This window comes from Meleagris gallopavo, chromosome 2, assembly GCF_905368555.1.
Source record: "Meleagris gallopavo chromosome 2, MGAL_WU_HG_1.1, whole genome shotgun sequence".
Lineage (NCBI taxonomy): Eukaryota > Metazoa > Chordata > Aves > Galliformes > Phasianidae > Meleagris > Meleagris gallopavo.
In genome coordinates this window covers 34,810,543-34,823,436 of record NC_139405.1, presented here as the reverse complement: position 1 = coordinate 34,823,436, position 12,894 = coordinate 34,810,543, and the positions used below count along the sequence as shown (strand labels likewise).

The 12,894-nt window shown below is 39.1% G+C and overlaps 1 protein-coding gene across 4 annotated transcripts in view; it reads right to left on the bottom strand.

Moving 5' to 3' along the window:
• PLD5 (phospholipase D family member 5) overlaps positions 1-12,894 on the bottom strand; it is a 167,695-nt gene that overhangs the window by 132,871 nt on the left and 21,930 nt on the right. The window contains exon 1 of one of the 4 annotated variants that reach the window (XM_085219642.1): positions 1,451-1,786. The exons of the other annotated variants lie outside the window; for them this stretch is intronic. Within the exon in view, the coding sequence (XP_085075768.1) occupies positions 1,451-1,453 (3 nt within the window). The 5' untranslated portion in view covers positions 1,454-1,786. Of the gene's footprint in view, positions 1-1,450; positions 1,787-12,894 lie in introns of those variants that run through there. 4 annotated transcript variants of the gene reach the window in all.

The window sequence follows — 12,894 nt, the reverse complement described above, 5'->3', positions numbered from 1 at the left end:
AAGAAGCCTACAGCCTGGTTTCTGTTCAATTATTGATTTCCTAATCTATGGTGCATATTGAGAAGGGTAACATAAATCTTTAATATATTAAAGTGTGTTTACAGTCATAACATGGAGCATATAGGTCAAGACAACATTTCTCTATCTACTGTATTTCAGTATTATTCCATGCTACGCTGTGAAACCACTCAGAATATGAAAAGATAAGACAGCATTCAGGGATAGTTTTACTTCTAGAATTCTAGTCCTTGTACTGCTGAGCAACAATAAATAAACAAGACAGACAAACAATACCAAATCAGACCTTCTCACATCTGCTATGCGCTTTTCAAACTCTCATAGTTGCTGTTTTAAAATTATTTTCTCCCATTTGAATCACAAAGAGAATAATTTCCCACACATCAGCTGGGCTGTCAAGGAAGCATATTTCAGTATTCTTCTGACTTTAGTAATTTCATTTCCTTTTACTCTGATATAATGTATCTTCATAATCAATGCATTCCTGGACTTTAGTATGCACTTAAAGTGAATGGCTGAGTTCCCATATAGGAGATTGGTGGGAGTTCTGTGTTTTGTTGCTGTTGTTGGTTTGTTTTGTGTTTTTTTTTTTTTTTTAATTGAAATATGCACCATTCTCAGTCTTAACAATGAGTCTTGGGGGTAAACGCTCCCCAGATTTGCATTTCCACCCACCAAATCTTTAATACCTAAAAAACACCTGCTAATAGAAGTATTTTATTGCATCTTCAGGCATTGCTTTAACTATTAATAGAATTGGCACTGACTAATTTCAGATTCTACATTAACGTGCTTTATATTCTATTTTTATTATTTTAGTATTCAAATTGTTACAAGGCATAAAAATACTACCCCAGAAAGTTTTCCTTCATTATTCCCCCTCGCATATGTAATGTGACCAATAGGTCTTCATAGATTAAAAATACAGAAAAATAAAAACTTCCTAGCTCCCTGAAAGTAGAAAGGTACACAGTGGGCATCTCTGCTCCTTAAAAACAAAAGCAAACCAAAAAAGCAGCACCTAAAAAGAAAACATAGAAACATGCAACTTGCATAAGCAATCAGCATCGATTTATTTATATTTTTATGTATAAAATCTGTCAGTGTTTATTAATGTGAGATTATATTAAAAGCCCATACAGCTGTCCTTCTGCACTGGAACAAGCAGACAGACAGGCTCACATTTTACATCAAGTTCTAGTCCATCCCAATTTTAAAAGATTTTACATTAGCTGCACAATACGTTCAGTGCCAAAGATATTTGTCACCAACTTGCTTTGCTGATCTCTTTCAGCAAAACACTGAGGATGCCTCTGTAGCTTACACACACTGGTTTTGGCTTAAAAACTGTTTCCCTACTAATTTAATCACCCTTCAAGCATTCTTTTCAAACTAATAATCTAAAGGTGGTGAAAAGTAAAGCGCTTCTTACCATTCTGATCCAATATTTTCCACGTCCCTGGAGTCTCCCAGCAAGGAGCTGTTGCACTGCTTACTAGAGACACCGGAGGCTTTGGAAGCAGAGAATGTTTTATGTGGTTAAAATGTATCACCACTGATTATATTTCAGTCCCTCAATTCCTAGCCTTGATGCTCTGGAAATCAGCCAATCCAAGCAATAAAGAGGTTTGCAACAAGAAGTTGCAGGATTTTCACAGCGAATGCTTCATGAAAATGTTTTGCTTCTTGACACTTGTTTTTTTTTATATCCACTAAATGTTAAAATAAATCCTGGCTCCCTCTTCCCTCCTCCTCTTTTTTTTTCCTCCCTTCAAAATGAGATTCATATATTGTTCACAAGGGACTTCAGCACTTGCTACAGCTAGGCACAGTGCAGACAGGCTTTGTGCCAGATTCTGCATACATCACTGCCAAGATACCTGAATCTTGACTTGCAACACACCCTGTTATTCCAAACATGCATCTTCCTAAGCCAAAGCTCCTAACTTTGCCAAAGCACACAGTGTTTTGTGAGGTAGCCAAATGCCCCTTTGAATTCGTAAAGTTTGTTTGCAATGTGTTTGTTATTTGTTGGATTTTTTATAACACAGATTTTTTTTAGTGAAGTGAAGGTGATGAGTTCCAAACAGATGAAATGATCAGTTGAAACCTCTACATGCTTCCAACCCCATCTCTCTCAAAAACATACACCACAGAAAATCTCTCTGCAATGCTGCAATTAAGGTTACTTACTTAATTCATATTGTAATGGTCTTAGTGTGCCCAGCAACTGTCAAAGATGCTGTGCTAGGCGTGATACAAATAAGGGAAGAAAGATCTGATTCCATGGAGTTTATTAGCATCAAAGAACAGAGTAAGAAGTGGAAGAGAGATGGAACCAAATCAAACAATATCTGGTTTGACATGGACTTACAAAAATACCTCAACAACAATGAATTTATTTTAAAATTACGTCTAGGAATAAAATTTAGATATTGGTAAGCTTGAAAACTATCTTTGCACACAGAAAGATCATAGTAAAAAAACCCGATACATATGTTATGGACATCATAGCAAGATGAGGCCATTTTCCAAAAGGAAGCACCAATACAGAAATCTACTAAGCTAGATATCTAAGCTTGACAGCCACAAACAATCTTCTTCAGTTCTAGCTGAAGAAGAAACATCTGAAATATATTTATTTACAAATCTTTTTATAAAGATTAATTTGATTTACATTTACAGATGTGAACATTTGGTACAAATAAATAAAGTTCAATCCCTTTGAAATGCAGGAAGATGGAGTGGAAAGAAGCACTGAAAGACTGATTAAGAAAAGAAGTGGGAAAAGTTTGGGAAAATAGAAAATTTCAGGAAGAAAACAGGCCACGGTGTCTAAAACAGCTGAAAGGTTAAAAGAAATCAGAACAGTGCACTAATTTTTGTTATTTCACCAGAAAGCTGTCCACAGAATCCCTGCCATGAGGAGTTTCAGCAGCATGGAAAGAGCAGGAGCTGCACTGGGAAGCACCCAGTGCTACCCCAGAACTCAGGCAGCAACAGCAAACGACTCATAGGGAGACACTAGTCAGACTGCTAATGGACTCTACTACGATAACACTGAGACCTAACAGGCAATTCTGTGAGAAATTCAACCGCAATTCATCAGGATTCAGTGGATTTTTAATAAAAACTTTTTCATCAGAATATTTTCAGTTATCTTCCTAGTCTTGATAGGGTGCAAGGCAACAGAATAAAGTTGCACAAGGAAGAATTTCTTCGCTGAAGGGGCGGTTCAGTATTGAAGGGGCTGCCCAGGGAGGTGGTGGACTCACCACCACCAGAGGTATGGTATGGACATGGCATTTAGGGACATGGCTTCCTGGTCAACTTACACTGTTTGGTGGATAGCTGGCCTTGATGATCTTCAAGGTCCTTTCCAGTGTAAATGAATCCATAATTCTATAACGTGCAAATTTTTCCCAACATCCTTTTGAGAAATTTCTGAAACCCTTACATCTTCTGAAACACAAGATATCTACTGGGATAGGGATCAAATGCCAAATACTAAGATATGTAGCCAACACTTGTCTCTGTGTGTTTCTGCAATAAGTCTGTATGGAGCAGGGTAATATGACTCTATGCAAAACTCACAGTTTTCAAGTTTGCCTCTCAGTCAGTGCGGCCAGGATGCCTCCATTGTATTACTAAGTAGTTAAGCATTAACTGAATAAAGACAGATTTCAGAGTGAATTCTGGCACTGCATTCTCGTAATTAAAATACACATCTTATGAATTTACAAATATAATCTCTTAAACTCAACAAATATTATTGATACAACTAAAGAGGCATAAAAAAAAATACTTACATTGACTTCCTGCTTCAATAAATCACCTTTTTCCTTACTCCTTCCAACATACATACTGAGAAAAAGGAGACACAACACATGGTAGACATAATATACTGATGTAATTGCAATAGTTTAAACTTGAACCTCAACGTCTACATCTAGACAGGCCTTAAAGTTGAAGTTTTTGCATATGTCTTCTGGACAGGTCTACAATTTATCTTCTTTATAAGAAGAAATCATATTCCTCCCAAGTTTGAGTTAGAGCCCTTAACTCAAACCATTAACCCTGTGCTGATTGCCTACAACCTTGTCCAGCAAATGCAGGCATATGCTGTCAGGCTTGACTCCACTTGGCAGATTATCATCAGGAACCCCATGCTTTAGAAGCCATTTCAAAAGTCAGAATAGATCTCTCAAAGGCAACTAACCACATTCTTCTAGCACCTGTAGAAATACAGCTAGTAGCCCATGTGATAAAAACAATAAGCAATAATGTTGTCAATGACAAAAGGGTATCCTTGAATGATCTGAATGATCAAGGAGAACAGAACAAAATTCACTGACAACCCAAAGTTGGATTAAAAGTAATCCAATAACTGTGATGAACATAACCGGTGTTATCAGATCTACTTCTGCCTTCATGTTCTTTGCAGCACTTAAAACTTCAACTAGAGCCCTCAATCAGCAACAACTGAACAGCTGAATTAAGAGGTACTGAACAAAGCAACTGATCAAAGAGTTTCTACTCTGGTGGAATTTCTTTTAGTTTAGCATGTGATTGCTGCATTAAGACAGGATAGGAAAAACAAAGTATCTCAATTTTTCAATTAAGGAAAGACCTAGAAAAAAATTAAATACAGAACTGTTGAGTCATTTTGGATTTGCTTGAGATGCTGCAAAGCCAAAGAGGACATACAGTTACAGTTTTCTTGGCACACTCTGTAAGCCTGACCAAATTGTCCCCAGCATTATGTAGCATCATCTCTGCCTATAGATCGTAATAAATAATGAAAAGATCTATAGAAATTTTGCTATGAATGGCTAAAGATAAATCACAGTTCTAATATTTATTAAGACAAATGTATGAGCTAGTACTGTAAAGCCAAGTAATAAGGTAAACTAGGTTATGTTTGTCTGCATGAAGTCTAAACATCACAAAACAAACGAAGTCCAAAACTTCAAAAGCACTTACACAAGAGAAAAAATGAAATAAAGGAGTTTGAAATTTTAAATAATTTAATATTTCAGAAAATATGCACTTTTTTTTTCCTATTCCTTTCGCAAAACATCACTCAGAAAAGGTTTAAAACCATCATACCATCATGATAATTGGGATCAATATAGAAAAGCAAAAATGCACTCTCTCATTTTACGTATATTCAATTCAATCAGGAATGGGAAAACAGCAAATCAAAATAGAATAGAGTAAATTGTTTCAAAATCCTTCGACATTCTCTTCAGGCTTAAAATTCAAACCCAGTTTAGCCTGTCTTCGTCAAATAGTCTTGAAAATATAATTGTTAAAGGCTTCGAGCACAGAGAAAGAGTCTTACACTGTACAACGATGGCAGAGAAATGGATAATCAAGACTGAAGAATTGATATGGCAGTAAAAATCTTTGCTCTTTGTGTCTCCACAGAAGCCTAGTAGATGACCAGATCCACAAAACCAGTGTTCTGTGGAAGTAAGAACAATATTCCTACATTTTTTTCTTTTACTATGATATTATTTACATGTAACAAATTCCAAGACTGCATTTCAGATAGCACCTTCTCTGTTTGCTTAAGCCTTTTCACTAGGCCCATTACATCAATATGGGCCCTAACATCCCAGCAGTTTGTTGCAGCCTTTGGCTATCATGATTCAGACTGGTTTTTCAGCTGCGTTGAATACAGGGGTAAGAATGCTTACAGAATTGCAAAGCCCGATTAACACCACCAAAAGATGAAACACGGATGTAAAAATTTAGCTCTCTCCATGACTTCTTGCTTACTCAGCCCTGAACTGACATGCCAACTCACAATACAGGCAACAGCCCTGTCCAAAGCCAGCATCTGCTATTTAATAGGGTAGTATCAATATACAGACAAAAATGAGTTTTCACTATCAAGACCAAACTTTGCTTATTTTGGGAAGATCTGAAATCATGAGTTAAAGGTAAGAACAGCCACAAAAGAACTGCCACCACATTCAGTAAATTTCTTTCTTTAAATAAAGTTTTCGCATCTTTCAGATACAGCTGCAAAAACATATGAGTGCTGCCTCCCAGAGTCCAGCTGTCTGGAAACGATGCTTTCATTTTTTGCCGTGGAACACTGATTCAGTGCCTAAGGAATCATCTTCAGTGAAACAACAGCCAGACTCCCTGCCTCTGCCAACCTTCACAGAGAGGGGGCCATGCAGGGCCTTCCCAGATCCTGCTATGCAAAACTTAGGCCTCTCTATTGCCTTTGCAGTAACGCTAGATAACAGTTTCAGAACAAAGTTAAACCTATCTCTCCCACTCCCACAAGAACACCTGCCCACACAAGCCCATATCAGAAAGCAGTTACCAGGCCGGCTGTCCCCAAGGCTGCACAGCCTAGGCCACCCACTGCTCCTGCAACACCTGGAGCAGCCCAATTACAGACAAGCCTCTACAGCTCCCTATAGAGACAACTATGAGGGAGGCACAGGAGATACACTGAGAGGGTGGGCAGCTTCCACCTTCTGTCACCAGCAGAGGGGAGGATGCTGTTTCTATACATGCCACAGCCAAACAACTCCAACCAGCAGTCTTTGATCCAACTACTGAAATTAGCACATCACTGTAGGTGTGGTCTAGAGCAAGAAACAGACATTTAAGGAGTCCTGTTTAAAGAAATTAGGGCCCGAGGGAACAGCATGGAGCTGTGTCAATGGATGGGCAGTGGGGGTTAGGGCAGTGGGCATGGAACAGGCTGCACAGGGCAGTGGGCATGGCCCTGAGTGCCAGAGCTTAGGGAGTGTTGCAATACTGCTCTCAGACACTGAGTTTGGATTTTGGGTGGTGCTGTGGAGCCAGGGTCAGATTCGGTGCTCCTTGTGGGACCCTTCCTGCTCAGGATAAACTATCATCTACCGTTCTGTGTTTTAAGCATCTCACCATCACAAATTGATTCAAAAGCTGTTTCTTAAACAAACAAGCAAAAAGACACAAAAAGTCTGATCCTAATTTGTTTAATCAAAAGAAAAAACAATCTTTATAATCTTTCTTCCCATATATGTTAGTGAATATAGCACACAGCCTTTAAATACTGAAATTGTTACCAATGCGAGACCTCATCTATAAGCAAACAATTTCCAGCACTGAGAAAAGCAGTTAACGGAGCAGTATTCCCTCCATTAACTTCCGTTCCCAAAGAAACACTTGCCCATGTTCCCAGCAGGAAAGAAAAGTCTCAGTGCCGACACGGACGAGCACAGCCTTCATTTCCGCGGCGGATCCCGGCAGCCGCTGTCCGCCGCCTTCCACCACGAGAGGGAGGTGCAGCACTGCGGGCCCCCGCTCCGCCGGCAGAGCGGGCGGCAACCACGCAAGGCTCTCATTCTTTTATAATAAGCACTTCAATTAACTTAATTAAGCTTAGTAAGAACGATTGCAGTATATGCTAGTGAGTACTTAATTAAACATTTTTATACAAAAAGCTTACATAATGCATATGTTGAAAAGCAGCTGATTTTTAATGCAGCTAGTCATTACACATACATTAGTACTTGGTCTCCTATGTAACAGCATTACTTGTTGATGTAATTCAGTTTTGTTTCCATGAGAAGTTAGATATAATGTGATTTTCTTGGGTTGCAGAAGACATTTAATTGTGCTGCAGTACTCTGCTTATGCCAGTGTCAAACTGAGATAGAAGAGGAAAATGGCAGAAAGACCAAAGTTGGTGCCAATGAGCTGAGAACAATCTGAGAGAAATGGAGAAACTGAACTGCACCAAGGAGATCTTCAGTTCGGTGTGAGCTCAGGGCTACAACAGGTGAGGATTACCTACATCCATGATCAAGACGTTCCTGCAGCACAGCCTTCAGAATGCAGGTGCCTGTTACAGAGGTGCACGCTACAAAGAGAGAGCTCTTGAAAGCCCTGGAGGAAACAAGCACAGCAAGGTACTATTGCAACGTCACATCAGCAAGAGAAGGCTCAGAAAAGCACTGGATGATCAAGAGTCATCCAGTGGTGATAATAAAGTACTTGACAGATCAGGCAGGCGTGATCTGAAGCAACAGGGCCAGGAAAGTACCCAGACTGATCCAGCGTAACTAGCTCAGTGACAACTATAACCTACTTTGAAAATCAGCATGTTAACCTCACAAGCTGGAAGTGGACAGTTGGTAAGAAAGAACTGAAAAGCAACCGAGCAGGACCAGCATTTGTTCAGGTACCAGACACTGGGATGCTACGTGAAGTTGGCAGAGCTTATTAAACCCCTCCAAACAAACAGAGGCTGTCAGCAGGCAAAAGACTGCTACAGATCTGTGAAATCTTGAGAAGCGTAGGTGTAAGCAATATGTATCTACAGTACAGACTGAGCAGGAAATGGACCCACATGGTTCTGAATGACACATGAAAATTCCCTTTGCCATGGAAAAAGAACAGCAGCATTAAGAAGCATCTGGACTACCATCCCATGAGCTGTGAAGTCTATCTGGCACGAGCTCTGTGAGAAAGAAACTGTGAAGATACAACGAGGATGAAGCAATTGTCTTAGAGAAATTTGGTGGGATTTGGCCCCAAATTAATCCTAACAGGCAATAATGTGAGGTGCACTAGGGATGTACCAAAGAAGCCTTAGACATCACAGAAGAGTTTCCATTCATCCACTGAAAAATAAAGAGAAATAGTAAACAGATGCTATCAAGTATCCATATATGATTCTGCAGGTACACTGCAATATATGCAAAAAAAAGTCAAGAAAGTGCAAAATACTCAAGAAGAGCTCAAAAAATAAGAGTTTTCAGTATTAGAGCTGAGATTAACAAGAACACTCAAAATAGTAAACAATAGTAAGGACAAACTTCCAAAGGCTTTCTTGATGTTCTGAGAAAATGTCTGAAAAAGTACTTAGAGGATTACCAACACTTTTATCAAAACAACAGACCAGATAGTACATTGGGAAAAGACACAGCAAGCAGCCAGACAACTGAACAGAAACAGTGTCTGAAAATGACAGCACATCTGAAAAACTGGTGATAGAAGCAGATGATAATCTGTCCCTCATGCAACTAAGTGTGAAAGAAAGTACAATAAGGATGAGTTGATTTTAGTGACAAGATCTTTCAAAGGCTTTTGGAAAAACTGCACAAGCTTCTGAACTAAATTTTTTACCGCAAGTCCTATCTATCTACGTTGGGGGGGGGGAGGGGGAAGATTTAAGGAATGGGCTGCTTTTCTAAAGACAGATGTAATATGCACTTGAGATTTTGTCTTAAACTAACTGGGCAAATCCAGTGAGATTAACAGGAAACATCTTTCATTCATTTTACCAGGCTTTAAAAAAAAAGTTTGTTTAAAGAAGCATATCAAAATGGATTATTCTTTGTCAAGTAGTTTGAGGCTCCTACCTTTGGAAAAGTGAAGTCAAAGGTCTCACAATAAACTCTGCAAACTGATGAGTTTAAAAATAAAAATGCTGAGAAAGAGTTGGGTTATCTCACTCTGAGATGGACAGAACTGATATGCAGAACTGCCAGTCCGAGATTTAAAGTACATACACTTTCAAATTAGACTAACAATCTGCTGCAGTGCAGCTAAATTTGACCTAACAGACACACAAAACAGATGTCCAGAAAGCAACATTGCTTGTTTACAAATATACATGCTCTTTATTATACATCATAAATATATAAAGTATATACATTACACTTAGATAAACTTTCATGATGTGACAAGCTCAGTCAGCAGACAAGCATCCACATAGCGGCTTGCTCTCTTCTCATTGATATGAGGAGAGAAAGAATGGGAGGAAGCAAACAAACTCATGAATTGAACCGAGACAATTTAGTAAGTGGAGAAGAAAAGGACAGCAAGGGACACAGGAAATCACTCACCACCTCTAATAAACTGATTGATTGCCAGCTAGTTTACAAGAATCTACCACAGAATTCAATCCCCTCTACCCCCTTCTTCTTCTAACTCCAATCACTCCAATCTAACTTCGATCACTGACTGCAGTGCAAGGAAAATCCATCCCTCTGACCAATTTGGGTAAGCTGTACCAGCTGTATCCCTCCTACAAACCTCTTTCCCACCTCAGGCTTCTTGCTGTGGGTGGCAAGTGAGAAACAGAAAAGGCCTTTAATGAAGTGCAAGCACTGTTCAGCAACAGCCAAAAAACATTAGTGCAATATCAACATGCATGTAGCCACAAATCCAAAACACTGCATCACTCTGTGCTATGAAGGCTGACTACATCCCAGCTGGACCCAGAACACCTCTTTTTCAGAAAAGTTGACTGTAATCCCAGGAGAAAAGAAGAGGACAACAACCTGAACAGCTTCATGCACTTGCAAAGTCTTAACGCGAGAGAATGTTACTACATTGTGACAGTAATGCCTCCTATTTATTTCCACAGAAACTAAAAGCAGACACAAAAAAAAACACAATAACACTAGTTGCTAGAGCAAATTCTCAGCTATAAAATACTATTTTTCAACATAGTCATTGCTATTACTTATGTTGCTAGCAATGAACAAGAGCCTTATAAAGCACTAGCATAGGTGACCCATTGTTTCACAGATGCTATAATGATACTGCTGCTAGGAAAAAGTTGTCCATGCAGTCCATTTTTCACTGGTCCAAACCAACGAAACTTAGAAGGCTCTCTATTTGAACAATATGGTGAGCGTGATACAACAGTCCAGCCAAAATTAGCAATATGGTCTATGATCTTCAAACTGATATAGAGCCTGGTACTACCACGTTGCAAGAGAAAGACTGCCTTCTTCTCTGGCCTAGTTCTGGAAGTTTGAGCCTTCAGCTTAGTCAGCATCAAAATGTAGTGGTCAGAGCTGATAGTTTGTCTACATTCCAGGAAGTACCAGAAGGCAGTGCACATGACTATCCACTGAAGGCTACATCTTGAGCTTTTTCTTCTATGGGGAATTCACGTCACCACTCTGTGGACTGCTGTTTTAACGCCATTTCATAGTAGTGACACCACTTCTTGCCACTGGAAATTATGCAATCCAGGAAACTGTCACATTCAGCCTTCTATTGGTTAGATAGGTCCTGACAAACTTGCATACAGTGTTGTTTCTCTTCCTGTGTGAGCATTCATGGGACCTGCTTGGTACAGGTTCTGCAATAATACTTCAATGTTGCCACCATCATTTTCCATGCATTGAAGCCAATACTTGGCTCCATTCACAGTTCCCTGATTGTAATCCACCAATTGACATGGATGAGCTGGTTGAGATGTTCTTCATTTCATGGTATGACAGCTGAGCATGGCTTTCTGGAACGTGACTTGTTTTTCATGTTGCTGTAACCACTGCTGAAAGACAACACCCACAACCTCTCTGCATTCACATAAGCGTCAATGAATGTCAACAGGTACCATTTTTTCTGCATGGAGGAATTCAACTCCACACATTTGCTTTGTACACACTTTCATGTCAGGCACCATTCTGTCAGACTGCCCCTTTGCTGCCATCTATTGCACAGCAACAGCATGTAACAGAATATTGGTGGGAAGGTTCAACCTCGATAGCCATATCACAACCATCCACTTCTGATGTTGTGCGCCAACGTAATAAATCAGGAGGTATTACTTTCCTAGTATGGTTAAAGTCTCCCTTGAAGCCCTCATGGAATTGATGTTAACTCAAAAGATACTAGAAAAGTAGATGGTCTAAAATCAGCTACAACTTAACACATGAATATTCTCAGCATTACTTATTGATGTTTCTCCTGTTTGCCTGGAGTCAGTTGGTAAAATAACATCAACAGCTACAGTAAAGAAACAAGAATAGGAAAGAACTGATCAATAGAGTGCAGTTAAAAAAAAAAAACAACACAAAAACAACCAACCAACAAAACAGCTTCACTTCTACAGACATCTTCCAGATGAAAGACGACCTGCCTGCTTTTAAGGCAGTGCTTTGCAGGCTAGCAAGAATGACTGGACAGCAGAATAGTGATGGAATAGCAAATTTGTGCATGTATGTTGAAGCATGAGATAGAACAAGAATTTACTATGTACCAGGTGCATAGAGTCATCGTAAGGCACTGATGGAAGTAAAAAGGAGTAACAGACATTTACAGTAATTTAGATTAATACCCACATTTCTGTAGTGTAGGTGAAAGCTACTGTTCAGAAATTTAATGCTGAGTAATGAAAAACTTACTGAATTTATTACTGGTCAAGTTGAACTGAAGGCACAGTTTAAGTTCATTAACTACTTAATTACCTAATGATTTTAAGTTGTCTCCAGCTAGTCCTGGGCATAATTAAGGCATGGGTATCCTTCTTAGCCAAATTATTTACTGGTTCAGCACATAGCCTCCAGTAGTTTCAATTGTGTTTCTTTTGTTTATACAACTGAGAAACATGGCCTTGAGACTGAAGAGTATCAGTCTGACCTGCCAGGAAAAAAATCTGTTTTGAAAAACTAAGGATCAAAGAACAGAGAGAATCTCACGTACTACGGAAGGAAGTCTTAAACTCTTACTTTGAGTACTCATACCTCTCTTACTTTGCTTAATGTATCTTTGGGTGATGAGAACAATGCTTTCACCCAAAAGATGACCTGATGCCATGTTCTTATCATTTTTCAGATAAGCAAATGATTTCCCAGGTGATGCACAAAATTCTGCAGAGCAAAGGCCAGCTCTCAGTCTGAAATTAAACTAAATCACAGCATACTTCTCACTACTGACTCATATCTAGTGCATTCCTGAAGAGGCAGTTCAATTCTACTGTTAAAAAGTACTTGGGCTCAAAGTAGAGGGAAAGGAAAAATTATCTGAAGACAAATAAATTACCGGTAAAGTATTACATGCCAGACATATATAAGCCACGTCATTTAAGACTTTTGCCAGTTTAGGCATGTGGAAAAA